The sequence below is a fragment of the Poecilia reticulata genome, linkage group LG5, assembly GCF_000633615.1.
Source record: "Poecilia reticulata strain Guanapo linkage group LG5, Guppy_female_1.0+MT, whole genome shotgun sequence".
In the NCBI taxonomy this organism is placed as follows: domain Eukaryota; kingdom Metazoa; phylum Chordata; class Actinopteri; order Cyprinodontiformes; family Poeciliidae; genus Poecilia; species Poecilia reticulata.
This window is the reverse complement of record NC_024335.1, coordinates 13,817,664-13,835,407: the sequence shown is the minus strand read 5'-3', so window position 1 is coordinate 13,835,407 and position 17,744 is coordinate 13,817,664. Positions and strand designations below refer to the sequence as shown.

Sequence of the window (17,744 nt, the reverse complement as noted above, 5' to 3'; positions counted from 1 at the left end):
ATATATAAAATTTCTTTAAAACTAGAACAAAGAAATTTGCAAGAATTTATAGGCTGGAGATTAGACAACACAAGGAGTCTAAACATGTTGCTTATTGGAGTTGTTCTTAAATTTTGGAGACCTTTTTGCTTTACTAAAACAAAACAATCTTTATGAGGTTTTGGCATCCTATTGTTCCACAAACTCATCCAGTTTGTATTGAGGAAATACACATGCAACATGCAGTTATTTTTAGCTTCTGATTTGCCTGTTTGTGAGCTGTCCTTTAGAATGAGCATCTCTTGTCTTGTAGACTGACGATGAGGACTTCATCCTGGAGAAGCCATTGGGTTACATGCCCCTTCACCATGAGCTGGACAGTGGTCTGGGCTGGACAGATGGCTCCCTCCATCAGGGTGATCTCTCAGGGCTGGAGACAGAGGAGGGAGGTCTGGAAGACTGTCATCCTCATGGGAACTTTGCCACTGCTGGGTGTGGGGGGTTCGGAGGTGGGGGCTCTCCGTCCTCAGAGTCTTTCATCTCCTCTGAGCTCAGCGATTCAGGCTTCTACAGTGTTAGCACCGGGGAGTTCAGACACTTCCAAAGGCTCCTAGAGAAGAGGATGCGTCTGTACAATGCCAGGATGCAACATCAGGGTGAACCATGCGAGAGACGCGAGAGGCGTGACAGCTGCCCCAAGAGTCACAGAGAGCTGCTCGAATCGATACCAGAGGCCCTGACGATGCAGCCCCCATGTCAGCACCTGCAACATGGGATGGAGGATGGAGCTGGGCCAGTCATGGACGTCCAGCCTCGAGGACTTTTCAGGTAATTTGGGAAAAATATTTCATTGATTAGTGACGTAATTACAGTATACAAGACTGTAATTAATCYTAATTACAGTCTTGTCCACTATGAATTAGTTATTTWTTTWTTTTWATCTTATTCACATAGAAATCATTTGAAACCCCACACCTAAGACAGGCTGGTAACAGTGYTCATGTGCTACAAAAAAKACAGTTCTGTCAAACTTGCTTTCTAATTTGGTTCAACAAGGCACGGAAGAGTAGAAAGTGTTGTGCCCATTTTTCAAACTATAAAATGACACTTCACAATAGAAATTTGCCTTAGAGTGAGAATGGCTTCAGGAATGAGTCTTGTGATTAGCATTTATAATCGTAACTTTTCAGTAGTCCTATGTTAGATTTATGCATTTATTTGCTCTGTGTATTCTGTCATTTCAAATCTGTGCTCATACATCCATGCAGTTATTTTTTGGACAACCTGCCTTGCAGCGCATTGGTGTTTGTTTTAAAAATAGAACTTTCCTTCAGTTACCTGTGTTCAAAACCATGACTTCATTTTGTCCACCACCAAAACATTCCTTTACTATTCATTAGTTAATTGGCTGCCTTGTTTAAAAGTAACATTGTATTTAAATAAGTGTTAGGGATCCTACCAGAAAGACTTGTGCACATTTCAAATATAATGTTTCACGAGTCCCTCTATTTACACTGGCATTGCTTTCCAAATGAATAGAGCAGAATATATTTTATTAATCAAAAATATATGCCCTGTCAATTGAGAATTATTCTGCTCATTCAAATTTATTTCCATTTGCCAAACACCAGAATAACATGAAAGAGAGTTTTTTGTATTACTTTAGTCAAAGTCTTAGGTTTACCTGCTGCATTTCTTTAGTATTTGGTAGCATTACTTTTGAACTGTCTGAATGGAGTCAAATATTTTGACTATCCATTCTCAAGTTTCTGAAAACAGTATGTTATAATTTTGGCCCACTCCTCCTGACAGAACTGTTTGTAGGTCCCCTTGTTTGCACACACCATTTGAGTTCTGTCCACACATTTTCTATGAGTTTTTAAGAGATCAACATGATGACTTTGTGGGTTAAGGTTTTAAGACAGTAACTTTCTTGTCTTAAAGTCACTTTGTAACTAATTTAGAAGCATGCTTGTAGGGTCTTTGTGCAGTCATAAGGCCTGTTTGTAAGCAATATTTAATGTCATAGCTCATGTCTTGAAATGCTGCTTGCATATTTGCATATAAAGCTCTTTCTTCAAGATGCAATATAATTTGTAATTTGCCTCCCATCAACATAACAGTGCCACCCAATGGGATAGTGCCTTTAGGCTTTTTCCTCCAAATGTAACAGTGAAACTTTGATCAATTTTCAAGTGTCATCAGAACACAGGTTATGGTTGGCAATATTAAGATCTTTGATCCCTCGGTGCAACAGTAAGCCTATCTTTTTTATGTTGCTTTTGGAGTAATTGCTTCTTTCTTGCTGACCAGCCTTTCAGCCTATGTCAGCACAAGACAAAGTATCTGGATCCTTCCTGAATAGTATTATGACTGGACATTCCCATGGTGTTTATTCTTTATAATTATTTTATGAGTAGGTAAATAGTGCAGATTCGGGCATCTGAAAATTCAAAGGAGGATCCAGATTTTTGGAAGTCCACAGATGTCTTGTTTTTCATTTATTGTCAGACAACAAGCGTTCCCAAGTTGTTTAAAGCTGCAGTATGTAACTTTATATATTTATTTTTTTTTTACATATTTGATAAAACTGTCACTGTGTTGTGACAGTATAAGACAGATAATCAGTCTCATAATATACTGTCATACAAATGGTCGTACTCCTCCTTGAACTATTATTGCTGTCTGAAGAAATGCACCACTCCAGACAAAAAATAACCAATCAAAGCCAAAAGGAGGTCTGATTGACGGCACCAAGACCGGCCTCCTGGCCCTGATTGGTTGTTTCTAGGTAGCACTGGGAGAACTGGGAGAAAGCAGATGAGCTCAATTTTTTTCTCTGATTATTTGTACTGTCACGACATAGTAACAGTTTCATCAAAAAGTTACATACTGCAGCTTCAAAGCCATAGACCTTAGTGCATGTAAACTTCAGATTTTAAAGAAAATACTTTCATTTCTAAATAGAAATTCCTTTTATTAATTTTAATTTCACAAATACAAATGTCAGTAATTCCAACTGACATATATTTTTTTCTTTCTGATTCAGTGCTGATGGTGATAGTTAAAGAAATGGTTATGTCTYTTTAYGATGTGTATGGAAACATGATTTCAGCTGCACATTTGTTGCGTCAGTTAACTAGAACAATTTTATTTCCAGGGTTTCATCGGTCCAGTTCCATAAAGCTGACCGACCCTGTCTGAACCGCCACAGCTCTAGCAGCGGAGCTCTCTTCAACCCCTCTCACGCCCCAGTCCCACGTATAAATGCCCCGGTCCTCTCCACCTGCAGCACACCCTCCAGCCATCGAAGACCACAAATACCCATGCAGCAGCMGTACAACCACCAGGGTTCAAGCTCAGTAGGCATGCTGAGGAGGAGCAGAACCCTACACCATCGACCGCCTCCGCAGGAATACCGCCGCCGGGCCAGCCACCCAGCATCACCTTCCTACTGTGCTGCAACTCTGCACTACTGTGGAGGTGTCACGCCACACAACGTCCTTCCACCAGGCCTGCCAGAGGAAGGTGAGCTAGATGCTGGTGTGATGGCTTCCCACCCAACAGGCATGACCCTATCACCCCAACAACACCCGGCTGCTTTGGGACACGTCAGGGGCACCAACACCAGTGAGCGATGCTATGACAACTCGGGTGGTCAGATCACACAAAATGACTGGTGGCACACTCAAGATAGAAGCTTAATGCCTGAGCCAGCGATGGCAGAAAGAGAGAGGGAGATGGAGAGGGAACTGGAACAAAAGAGACAACTACAAAAGGAAAAGGAGATTGAAAGGGAAAGAGAAATTGAAAGAGAGATGGAGAGGGAAAGAGAGACAAAGCTCCAGGAGGAGAAGGAAAGAGAGAGGCAACTGGAGCTGGAAAGGAGCAGAGCTAGAGAACAGCAGCACCTCCAGAGTCATGTCCTCCCTCTGCAGGCTGGAGACGTCAACGACACCTGGCCAAAGCCGGCCAGTCGTCAGTCCTACGGAGGTGGAGGAGGTAGAGGCCTCTACAGCACTTTGGAGGGCCACACAGGAGTTGGAACTGCTGCTGAATGTGAGGCAAAGAATGGACAAACAAATGCGAACTCAAGTCACAATGCCGGTTCCGGTCTGCAGGCAAAACCTAACCCAAGCTCTAGACCTAACACAACCTCACGAGTCACAAGGAGCCAGTTGCTCAGAGATCGAGCTCATCAGCTGGCAGATGAACGGAGCGGAATGAGCACTGATGAAGAGACCAACACTGACATGCTGCTGGGTCGCTACTGGAGTCGAACAGAGAGGAGAGAACACTTCCTGTTGGCTCGGGAGCAAAAGCAGCAACAGCTGCTGGCCAGAGGCGGGCCTTTACGAGAAGCAGTTAGCCGGGGAGCAGCGTCTATAGTAGACGGAGGCTTAATAGAAAGCAGGGGAGTTGGACCTTTTGCTGAGGGGCGATGCAAAACTGTCCTGGAGCTGAGTCAACGGAAGCTGAGTCGTCTGAGGAACAGAAAGCTGTTGGATGACTGGACAACCGTAGAGGAGCTGCTKACTCATGGGACCAGGTTGGACAACCAGGAGGACATGTTGTGTCCAAGCTCCTTGTTGACAGTCACCACTGTCTAACTGCACAGACACAATGTTTAGTTTAACCTTTGAGTGTGTGTGATGTTAAACTAATGATATAATATTATGTGAGTCTGCCTGTTCCGTCTTTCTTAGAGTTAGACAAGAGCATGGATGTCAGCTGAACTAGGCATCTRGTAGAGAAAGAGAGTTTGGGATTGGTGGAAGGCCCATTTAGACTTGGAGTGAAAACAAACAATGTGAAAGAAAAGCACCAACGTCTCTTCAGTCCACTCCAGGCAGGTGTTGTTCACCCAATGGAACTGAAGATATAAAGCTGTCTTGGGTTTCTTACGTCACTTCAATTAGACATGTTTGGAATCATCGGTGGGTTTATAATACTGTTTTTAAAACAGGAAATACCAAAAAGTCTGACTGCCACCCTCAATTCAGTTTTTTTTTCCTCTGCACTTTAATATCCCTCAATAAYCCCATAAGAGTATGGCTGCAGTGGATGTTTTGATAATTGTGATATGGTTCAATGCCCAGGCACTGGGCACTGAGTTGTGTGGGGTCAGGAGCACCTAACAACAAAAAAGCATGTCAGTTCTAATCAAACCAGATTTATATTGATTTTTGCATGTGCAGTCAATGGGCAGTGCAGACGCTGATAATAATGCTGGTTGGTGTCTGATTCCCAGCTTTCAATCTAGAGCAAAATTAAAAGGCTATTTATGTAAAGTTTGCAGTATTAAAACACCTGAACTATGTTACTCTACCCTGATACAAACTCTTAGAAATACAGTTTGTTGAATGTTTGCTTTACAAAATGAGTAGGATTGTTAGATTTCTATGAAAAGGAACATAAGAAGTAAAACTATACAACTCTGCCCAGCAGTGGGGGGTTGACGTGAGGTGTAGACAGACAKGCTTCCCCAGGGCTCAATTAWTGCAAGAACCATCACTGCTTGACTGTTTTCACAGACTGCCAAATATATTTTTCCGGTGACATTTTTAGKGGATTATGGGCTGTTAGTAAAATCTTAGGGGACTTTATTTATTAACTAATTACTTCCAGTATCTGAAGTGCAAAGATAAAACTGACATCCATTCTCTAATCTCTCTGCGGAAGACAGGAAGCAAGACACTTCACACAATTGTTGTATTGTTCTGTTAGCATATATGTCTGAAAGGGAAAACTTTACTCTCATTGCTTTGCATCACCTCAACTGATAGCTTTACGTGTGGGTGTGTGACCACTGTACAGCACTCCGGACAAAATGTGTGAGTCAGTGCATGACGCTTGACATGACAAACAAATGAGCAAGGTCATATGAGCTGGTGTGTGTTTGCACCATGTGATTCATGCTACATCCAATGCTAAGTATATTTTACTRGATTTTTTTAAACATTTACAAATATTTGGGTTTGAACCTCTAACAGGCCATGGGATACTTGGAGAGCAATACTATTCTAGGTGTATTTTCTTGTCTGCGCACTTAAAACAAATCACAAATTCCTTTTATATCAATGGTAAAGATACAAATCAACTGTAGCAAAGCAGACAATGACAACTTGGAGATTTGATACAAAATCTTGAAAAATGTATCCTTTTTCAGATAGTAACAGTTTGTTAAAAAATAATCAGTATGATTTTGTGCAACAAGAATAAAAGTGTGTGGGTTAGTGGAATGCAACAGTTTTTCAGGTAGAAGGTTTGATGCTCAACTTTAATCTGTTAAATCATATGCTGCAATGCTTGGCCAGGACTTTACGCTGCACTCATGTTACTCAATTTCAATCTAAAACTACATGYATRTGACWGCAMATATTCCCCATTTTAAGAAACCTAATTAAGTGATTTGGAGTCAAAGCACTCTTTARTAAAAGTAGTGTTACACCGATCACCGTTTTTATTTATCTCTAATTAGAACCTACTGTCAGGACTGATATAAATGTTCAGATAATTACCAGGATTACACTATTAGTAGCGTTAATTGTTAATATTATAATTATCATGTCGCTTGCTCCTTCTGCTATTTTCAGCAACCAGCGTCTTTTATCAGCGATTTAAAACTAAATACATTGCTGCAACTGATCTGGAATCTGGCAGAATTAGACAAATAACTACATACCACTAATATTTTATTGAGTATTTCTACTTGAGTAGAAAACTGTTAATTCAGAGACATGAATGCAGCATAGAGTAGTTAGTCCACCACGTGTCATGGCTCTMCTTTACTGCCAGGAATTTTAAAATCGGCAGGATGTTTACAGATCTACGCATAAAACAGTTTATGCATGTTTACTCAAATCCTGAGGAGAAGGGTTTTTTTGAGAAAGGACGGTAGAACTCTGATAGACCTTACATATGGGAGGATGTGCTGATGTCCGCAGCGTCTGCTCTGCAGGTAGAGCTCCAGAGACATTCCACTTCAAGCTGGTGACAGGTCCGCAGTTCAGGAACAAGTGCAATAATACCTCAAGTTAGTTTCGTCAAGGTAACGATGGTGTCTGCTTTTCAGTGAATGCAGTAATTTGTTTTAAATCAAAACGGATGCACAAAGTGATAAGACACCACAAGTGCACAAGTAATCTTGGAGTTTGCAGAGGCAACAGCTAAGGTCATACAGATATTTACAGTGTTTTCCATGGGAGGGACCTAAGAAGAAAAAAACTTTTTGCACATCATTTTTATATAAAAAGTTTTCCCTACCTATCTGTACCAGGGACTTAGGCCAGTGGAACAACTGTAGATAGAATGACAGTGTTTGTTGATGTTTTCTTTATAAACTATCATAGTGATTTATGGAGGAAAAAAGTAGTTTATTGTGGTTGTGTTGGACATATTTCAATATTTTTCTTGTGATGGTTTCAAAACAAACGTGGACAGTTTTAATGATCTTTAAATCTTTTAATGCTAGTTAAGTCATTTAAAAGCTAGTGATATTTTCATTTACTTTTCTTATGAAGAGAACACACTATATAAATATTATTGTCTCTTTAAATGGATTTTTGAAATTGAATTTACTGTTGTTTTGTGTCATTATGACATGTACATATTGATTTTGTCACACAGTGCGACTGAGGGTAGAGTTTGAGGATATGATGGTGCCATCTGATGCCTCCAGTGGTTTATCATGTGATTCTGTAGACTTATAGCTGTGTTGTGGAGGCTGTATATACAGCACAGGGATAAAAATTGTATCATCAGAATATTTAAAACATCATATGTCCTTGGTCATAGATGGTATTTTTGTTTGTTTCTAAAACTTAAGAGTGCTCTCCATAGGTTGTGTAATTTAAAGAGAAATTCTAGTTTTCAGGTATGATTTTGAGAGATTTTGTGCATCTGACTGTTTGGAATGAGGTTGATGATGTTTTTATTTTTAATTTACTCTCTCCATATTTGGATGTTAGCTATTTTATGATAGTAATGGAAATGAGAACATGGGGAAAAAAATATGCTTTTTTTTACCCTATTTTTGATCAAAATTTTGGAAGATGTCTAAATTCATGACATGACTGCATGATGAAACAGATGGTTTGAAGCCATGTCCCAGGGAATATAGATGTATGACATGCTATCTTCTTCTTTTTCTGGAAAATKTGTCAGAAATCTGCAAGTGAAGTCAACTTCAAACTATTTAAGTTATGTTTGACATTGTTCTTGCTGCCAACTTTAGCTTCAAAAAGCAAAATTGTGTCACTTCATTGTCCTTGCTTTCGTGAAACTGTTATATTCGCTACTTTTTTTTCTATTTGTTGCATAACCATCACAAAGAAAACTTCACACAATCTTTTTTATGCAGTATATGAAGCTGCAACACAAATCTCTTTCTGAAGATCAGTCATAATGCTAAAAGAAAGAAGGTGCACATTTTGTGTGGTTAAATCTTTTTGTTTGTGGTTAGGTTAATAATTGTTCATACGGCAGGCAGATTTAGTTATGTTTGAATTTGACCAAAGTTTTTTTTTATACACAACATTTCTTGCTAAAATGAAAACAAAACTAGATATTTTCCCCAGAAATGTKCCCCTCCCCATCTTATTTTCTTTTTGTTAATGTCAGTGCTATTTCCAATTACAAAAGAACTTCTTGTTTAAATAAAAATCTATTTTAAATCTAAATCTGCCATGTGGGAAAACATTAAATGTCCATCAACAATGATGCTGCATAGCCATATTTATTTAATTTATTATATCTGTTAATTATTATGATCTTCTGCTTACAGATGATGAAAACACRACATTTAAGATTAGAATGTTACRTCAAACCACTAAAAAAGATTCTGAATATAGAATGAAAAGTGTGTTTAATATCCGCTAAAAGGTCATTTTTAAAAAGTTTTTAATCTCATGAGTCTCATTGGCACACATATCCTAATTCATTGAATATGACTGTATATTTTAGTCCACAAATATTCTCCAATTCATTCTTTCATTCATTCACATGTCATTTGTTCCTAAAATTAAGCGACAAATAAGTGGAATCCATTTATTTTTTATTCTCCTTTTATTTTAAATAACCTAAACTCCATGTTCACTCACACCTTGGTAAAAAATATGTAAGCCTTAAATAAATTGGTAGAAACGTGGCGACATGGTAGAAATGTGGGCAAGTAGTGATTTTCTTAAAACCWTTTACTAGCTTGTAAAAATCCCCACACATCTGCCATTTTGAAGAGTGGCTTAAAAGAATCCGACCCGTGTTCCACTTCATATTTATATCCCAGAAAAGTAGGAAGTCAAAGATAACTTTTAATTATGTCAATAATTTTTATGCTGTTGTTTTCTTAAAAAAAGACAMACATTTCTTAGCATGGGATTTTTTTACCTTCAGGTTAAATGTATTTAAATTAWAGATTTTAATTTTTCAAAACGTCTTAATGTGAGATGCCGGTTTACTAATATGTATTTATTTTAAGGTTTTTCCCACATCTTTACAAGGTGTGTGTGAAGGGAACTGTTTGCTGAATACCTGAAAAAGTCACCAGACAACCAAATTGTGAGTGAACAGTGGCACTGGGTTGTTTTACTGTCGTCTCTGAATTGAGTTCATTCCACCTAACATTGCCCTTCTTCCAGCCTTTGTGTAAGCTATCTATTTTTAGGTTGCTTTAACATTKGATTTTTATCCATTTACTTTAAGGAAAACAAAATCCCGGGTGGTTAATTGAACAGSACTCAGTGAGTAAAGATTTAGAATCTTATATCCACTGTGTTTATTCCCATGTTCTTTTCTCTCTCGGTTGTGATTCAAGCAGTCTGAATAATGGATGACGAAGAGAGAAATTTTCCTAGCCGCCCACCCCCCTTCACCCTCTTTGCTTACGTTACACAAGGACACGGATGGCTGAAAATAGCGCTGCTGTCCTCATGTGATGTGAAATTAAAAGCACACTGGAGCGGAGACACTTGCTGCTGGGGAACGAAAAACACTTGTTCTACTCCATCTGACAATCCCTCCATCCAGCCTGCAACACCAACCCCATCTGTCTGTGCAAGGGTACTTTTCACTACGGCAAGCTTTTTGAAATATGATTATGTACATGTGATTGTAATAAAGAGATTTTAATTAGCTATGACACTGTTTTGGRTTTTTATGTTGCACACTATTTCTGATTTTAAAACACTTAGAACCTGTGGAGATAAARATTAAAGGAGATGGCAAGGAGGCCTTCCATACTCAAAACAAGATTTCACCATAGATATGTCATCTACATGCCTGTGGAAGCATTCAAAAAGCTGGTCATTAACAATTTTCAATATGTAATATTTAAATAAAAATGTAAAGGAAAACTGATTTAAAAAAAGAATTGGACATAGATATTTTTAGCCTAAACTGTGGCATTAATTGGTGATCCTTAGATTACTGTCCTAGTCACATTTATCTGCACTTAAACTGAAGTATTATATATTTTAAAATCTTTTTCTCAATTTCTAAATCAGTTAAGATTATAATATATAAATGTTTCAACTGTAAGATATATTTGAAACATTGACAAGTATTGAGACAAGATTTATTTTGAACACAACACTTTGAGATCATGAATACATTCTTATTTGGAAGGTTCAGGATAATATTTATGGAGAGCCATTTGAGCCAAAACTCAAGTTTGGCTGAAATATCTCCATAGATATCTAACTCTCCTCCACAATCCAGACCAGAATCAATTAGGCATTGGGCCAGYAAACAGCGTCCTCTGGTGGACATAGCATATATCAACAGACAGGAATTCCCTTTGACAAAGATCATAGTTGGTCAGAGAGTGTAGATHTAGATTTTTTTTWAGCATTTTATGGGAATAATATTTAAAATTGAAGATTATTTTGTGTTGACTTTTCACAACTTTACATTTTCTAACTGAAAAAATAGTTATTCAAACAATCTTTACTCTTTAATGTTAACCAAATGAATTTAAGCAAATTACCCAAAATTCAAGGAGTCGTTAAATTTTATGTACTGTTTGCTCATCCTATGTGAAAGCATTTGTTTATTTTACCTTAAAGGYGGACTGTTCAGTACAACGTTAGCTGTTCTGTAAATACAGAAATTTTTTTGATGTTGCATGTGTCTTGAACTTGTTAAAAAGCTACATTTATTACTTTCTTTTTTAGTAAAGTAACATTTTCAATGTGCAGTTCAACACACCTAATCTCATGTCGAACCTGAAGGGAAAGATTAATTTTATGCTTCTGCATTGTTACCCACTGAAATGTATCGAATTAACAAGAAAGTTGGGGAAAACTTTTCATTCAAAGAAACACTGTGGAGGAAAGTCAAAGTTCAAATGAATTTGCATCTTAAACAAGACCAGCAGCTGAGAGTTTTTGAGTGGTGCTTGGCACACTTCATGAGACATCTGCTCTGATCCCTTCTTTAAATAAAGATGGGAGATTTGAACCACCTGAATGACGAGAGAAAAGAAAATAGAAGTTTACAAAATATCCAAAACTCTTTTATTGCAAACTTAAAAAGTTGATGATCGCTGACTGTCAGTTTAATTGTATTAATTTTATACTATGAAAGCTTGGACAGCCAATCAATTGACTTCCCTCCAGATGGTTCTTGATGTCACAGACATAACCAGAGGTTCACCGAAAAACCTTTTGTAGTTCACTGACCAAGTCTTGGAAGGACTGAGTATGGGAAACTGAGAGAGACTTTTTACTCACACCAAGAACATTTCAGTATATAAAACATCTAGATTAAAAAAAGGAATAATCTTAGCAGAAGTTGCAGTAAAGATGAATAACTGATTTAAGCAATAAGTCCACTTTAGTCTTGTCAGGTTGAAACTGATCTGTATGGCACATTTTCAAACAAATGAAGTTGAATAAAGTGTTTTAAAGTTTCAGATAAGATTGACCAAGCAATATAAACACAACAAAAAGTGATATCAATTGATTAATKGGTTCAAAAATAGTTTTATGTTCTCCCAAAACTAAGCTTTTCAGTGTTTGATAATTAATGAGTGTGTGAAAGAGTTAGACACCACAAAGTCGACTRACTCTTTATAACATTCCCACATTCACAAAAATCTCACCCCAGTCGTCCACCTGTTCCCCTGAGATCAAACCATTGTCCCCTCTGGACATGAGTAGTGACCATATGGCAGGGCAGACTTCTTATTATCTCTAGTCCTGAGCTCTGATTGGTTCAGACTGTGGGAAACCTCTTCCAGACCAAAACCCACACATCTAGATGGAGATGAGGAACTATAAATAGGAGAGTGAAGGAAGCAGAGATCAGACTCAGAAATCCAACCATGATACCTTCAGACTGCAGCAACGGACAGTTCTCAGGCGCATCTGGTTCTGAACCACAAGGTAAATATGGATCCATRGAGAGTGTGTTAATATTTAAGTTTGTGATGATAGCGATTATACATATCTGTATATGTTTACTAATCACAGTATTCTTGATTCTGCAGCACAGAAAGCCTCTGGTGAAAGAACTTGCAGAAAGCGAATCAACAGCAGCGTGGAACAGCTCAAGTCTCTYCTGGGTCCAGAGTTCCTCAAACAGCAGCCAGACTCCAAGCTGRAGAAAGCAGACATCCTGGAGATGCAGTGGAGAAACACTTTCTGTTCAAAGATAAAGTGAAGYCACAGCCCCCAAAAAGACCACTGAACCACTTCTACAAGTTGCTTCCTCTGAAGAAAACTTGACAGGCTGGCTTCTCTGCTCTCAGCGCCACAGTCCAGACCAGCTTCTATGAAGACAAGAGTTCAGTCAACAGCGCCCTCTGGAGGCCATTGTAGAAATCTACAGATTTGAATGAAAACTACTCAAACTAAGACCATATAGGTCCGACATTATTCAGCTAAATTTCTCAGACTTTTGTTGGAATATTGCTCATTTTGATTCCGTTTGAATCGTCAGTTTTTSAAAACATTATATTTCCTTAGGAAATTATGTCTTTCATGTTGAGAAAGATTGAAGCAAGAAGCTAAAGACCATGTTGGTCAAAGATTACRGACACTGGGATTAGTGAAATTCAAAGCCTGATTTCTCTGCTTAAACAGAAAATTACTAAGCTGCATTGAAATGAAATGAGTGTATTTTTGTCTGTCAGATTTAAAAGTATTTTCATTCAGTTTTATTTGGATAGAAATTTTACTTTTGTTTTAAATGCACTCAGGTCACCCAAACCTTCTTTCATTTATGTTTTTTTACTTTAAGTTTTTCTTTCTTATGGAAAGACGGGTCTCTGGGTATTGATCTTTTATCAGATCTAAATTTGTACTTTCGACCATGTTGGTCAATGATAAATGAAACTGAAATGTTTGAAATTCAAAACTGATTCCTCTGTTGTACAGAGGGTTGTTTAACTGAGCAGAAACTGATTATTTTCAGAAAGCTTTGATCTCTCAAATCTGAAAGTGTTATTCTTTTGTCTTAAAAGATACCAAGTTTTATCTTAGAGTGTACCGAGTTCACTCAAGATATATTTTATTCTTGCATTGTAAATTGTAAATTCATGTCCTATGGAAACACTGAATCATTGCATAATGACTTTTCAGAAAATCAGACTTTCCCCCTTTTATTTAAAAGGATTTCTAGGAAGCGCGATTCTGTCTTAATTGTTTATGAACTTGCATTTCGCAAAAAGAAATATTGAATTCTCATGTTGTGAAGCCTATTGTGAATGTTACATCACAAAATGTTCTTGTCTTTCATAAAGACAATTGTCCCTTCACTCATTCCGAGTAAAGCGTCATGGAGATTTTCCCAAGTTGTTGTTCTGATGTATCATCATAGTTCTGTTACTTCAGTGGAAGATGTCGTACTTTTATTTCAGTTTCTCTTAACACCTTATATAAAATAAAATCAGATACATTTGCACTTGAATGCTTTTGTTTCCTTCATTGTGCATTTTAGTGCAGGCATGAAGTGCACTGACCACATCATTGTAGAGGCTGAGTGAAGGAAACAGAGAGAAACGTCTTGCTGAAAACAACTACGCATCACAAAGTAGCTGACATACATGCTGGAACAACTTCACCAAATTCAAAAAGAAACTTTGAAAATTCCTCAAATAACATTAARAATAGTAATCATTTGGATTTTAGTGAGTTAAATCAAACCAAAGTCAAAGCAAAATTGATCACGGAAAATGATTTTCTATTGATCGGTTGAAGACAGTTCACCATTCATTTCAGCATGTTAACACATAGTAGAAACAAATATTGATACAGTCATGTGAAAAACTGTGGATACCTTAAATATCCCACTCTTTTAAACGAAGCATTCACATGTAATATTCACATTCACCACATGTTGAATTTGTTTCTATCAGTGTCTGAGAACTAATACAATGTAATTACAGGTAAAAACTGAAATGTTACTTTGTCTTAGAACCTAAAGAGAACCAGGCAAACACAAATGTACTGACATGCTTCAGTTCACAGATTCAGTTTTAATTTTTGCATTTCCAATCTACACATTTTTAATTTTGTTACAAAAAAATGTTACTTTTAATCTATTCTCCATGTGGAATAAAAATGTAGAGCGTATGTCATATTCATTAGAAATAAAAGTAAATAAAGGTAATGAACATGAATAGGTAAAAATAATTAAATCTATATTTTCACAAATTCACAATCATTCTTCATAGCTGAAATTTAATGTGTTGCCAATAAAATAATGTCAGCTTTGACATCCTCTAACCTACACTAATCAGATTGCAATACAACACATTACTATGCATTTTGATCATAATTTAGTCATGAGAGACATAATTAGACTTCTTGTTGACTCCTGACATGTTTGTCAATGTATGTAATTTTGTTAAATAGAGGCAGAAACAAAGTGCTGAATTTGTTAAAGTCCTACAAGTTTAAAAGTTTCATTTTGTCCCTGATATAATTTTGTAATTGAAGTGTGAGAAGGTCTTGCAGTAAAATGTCTAATTGTACTTAATTCTGACTTCATTTATTCATTAAAAAGAAAAGAACTGAACCCACATCTATCTTTATGTTTTCTTCCTTTAATGCTTACCCTTATAACAGTATGACTCTTGAAGAGATCATTCTTTCCAGATTATCGTGTGGTGTTGGACTGCTTGCTTAAATCTCTGTTTATAGCTTATTTAATTTTGAATACTGGTGATAGTTAATGTGCACTTAAAAATAGATTGAATGGACTGATCGGATGTCAACAGAATAATGAAAGAGTCTTTGTCATCTGACACGTCACAGAACAGCTAAACAGGCCCTTTCAGCACACAAACCTTCAGTGACTCATCATCTGAATACAATTTTAGTTGCTATTTTTAAATGTCACACATTAAAGTTTGTGTGATGTGAATGATATTCTGACTGGTTTTATACAAAAAGTAACAGAAGAACAAAACCAGCATAAACTTTATCAGAACCACTTGGCGCAATAATAAACACAGGTCTTTGTACAAAAAAAATAAATAAATAAATACTGAAACAGATACAATATGTCTGTAAAATGTGCTCTTCACTTATAGATCAATTCTATAAATTCAGTAAGAAAAATAAAATCGGCATAATGCTCTTTTTATTTCAAATTTGAGTTCTCTTGAATTGGCATACAGCAAAGTTTCAACAACAGAAACAGTGGGAAAACTTCCAAGAGAAAAGTCAAAGTTCAAGTTGATTTGCATTCTTAACAAACTGCAGCTGACACTCATGAAAGGTATCTGGCACGCTGCATGCAATGACATCTGCTCTGATTTCTTCTTAAAGTAAAGATACAAGTCTTCAGATATTCAAGAAATACTTCTGAGAAAAATTTRTGAAAAAGCGGGTAATTTGTGTTTGCCAACAGGCTATTTTATATTGTTTYTATATGTTCTAGTGAAAAATGCTTGTGAGGCAGCCAATCCTGCTGTTTCCCTCCAGATGGTTTGTGACGTCAGGCTTTCTCCCTGTTAGAGCCAAAGACCAGCGTCTGTCACAAAAGTCTTTTTGTGGTGCACCGAGCACATCAATGAAAGACTTGAGTGTGGGAAACTTGAGAAACTTTCTCCTCACACCAACATTACAAAACAGGGATCACACCTGCTACCTCTGGACTCCATCGCAGTATGCACTATTGAGCGGTTTCCATCAGTGTGATACTTCAAATTTCATTTTACTTTTTCAATTTTTCATATATGCAATCTATAKGTATCACTCATTTCATAATCTTGTCATTACTAACTAAAAAAATCTATCTTCTAGATTCCTTATCATTTGATATGTCCAATACATCTTGTTTTTGTACCSAAGTCTCCAAATAACAATAATSCATTTACCATTTAAATATAGATATATAGATACAGATAGATAGCATTTAAATATAGWTATTTGAATATATTTAGATAAATAGTATCATAGTCTCAAATATTCAAAATGTGTGTAGATATATTTGGGTGAAAAAACAAACTTAAAAAATACATATTTGTGCTATGAAAATATGTRAGCAACATGTCTCTTTTAACACTTTATTTCTTAATAATAATAAAGCAGAGGTCGGAAACTGCTAATGAATGCATGTTAATTGGAATACTGCATCGATCCTTTAGTGAAAGGATGTGTGGGAAACCAAAAWTATCTGAGTCTCAGAGGCCCAGAAGAACAATAGATCCTGACCTCTGTCCTGCCGGGACACTGGCTATAATATGGAGGAATGAGGCTAAACCCTATGTGGCGATAAAGGTGATGCTCTGTGGTAGAATCATGTAAACAGTTATGTTTCAAAAGAGTTACGCCAATATTTCTGGATTTTGCAAACAATATATAATTGTGCAAAATCTTGCAAGTTGTTAAACAAATTCATACCACTAAAACAGAAGTTTTTAAAACCAAGAGAATAAAAATAGAGGATTTTTTTAAAAGCGAAGAGTGGTGTCAATTAATTCTAGATGATCAAATTCTCACTCCTGATGTTTAAGTGTATTTTAAAATTTTATCAATTATTTGCCACTACCAGTTCTGTTGTTTCGCTCTAGTTGGCTGATGACGTAGGACTCAGTCTCCGATGGAGCACGGTCAGCATACATCACAAAAGATGCCTTTAAAAGGCTTTTGTAGTGCATTGACCACACTGGTCAATGAAAAAGTGCGGGAAACTGAGAGACTTTCTGCTCATGTCATCTACATGTCACAAAACAGAGGACGCACCTGCTACATCTTCACCAAACAACTTTGTGAAGTTTTAGGAATAAATACATGCAAATTTGACAGCAAGGATAATGATGCAAATGAAAATGGTGTTAAAAACATTTATAGAAAATCACTAGCAATAAAATAAAGTTTAAACAATAACAAACGGTTATTATATAACTAAATCAACTCATTCTTACAAGTAAAACAAATTCAGTGACTGTGGCGTTGTGACTCAGATTATCCTTGAAAATAAAAACATTTTTCAAACCAAAGATATGACAGCTAATAAATTCTTAAAAGATAATAAAAATATTTAAGTGATTGAAACTTTGAAGCTGTTGCTTTACCATATTTGTTGTAACAAATATGAAGACAGGCTACGAATAATCCGATATTTAACTTGCTGGATTTCATTTGCTAGAGTATAAATAAAACTATCAACTTTAAAGCATTTCCGGCTTTCAAAAGAGGCAAAAGAGTGTTATTAATGTGATGCACGATGAGGCACACTTCTATTGTTCCTGTAGTCAAAGTACGAGTGTGGGAAACCAGAGGAAACTCACTCTCAAAGTCGCTCAGGGACAATAG

General features: G+C 36.7%; 1 protein-coding gene and 1 long non-coding RNA gene across 2 annotated transcripts in view; both read left to right on the top strand.

The window, feature by feature from the left end:
* LOC103464785 (uncharacterized) overlaps positions 1–10,117 on the top strand; it is a 15,660-nt gene extending 5,543 nt beyond the window's left edge. Inside the window, exons 5-6 of the mRNA XM_008409138.2 lie at positions 293–807; positions 3,140–10,117. Coding sequence (XP_008407360.1) covers positions 293–807; positions 3,140–4,589 — 1,965 coding nt within the window. The 3' untranslated portion in view covers positions 4,590–10,117. The remainder of the gene's footprint in view (positions 1–292; positions 808–3,139) is intronic.
* A 2,027-nt stretch (positions 10,118–12,144) lies between these two features.
* On the top strand, positions 12,145–13,881 carry LOC103464784 (uncharacterized). Its single transcript, XR_001776590.1, has 2 exons — positions 12,145–12,362; positions 12,467–13,881. It is a non-coding gene; the product is annotated as an uncharacterized LOC103464784 (long non-coding RNA).
* Positions 13,882–17,744: the final 3,863 nt, after the last annotated feature.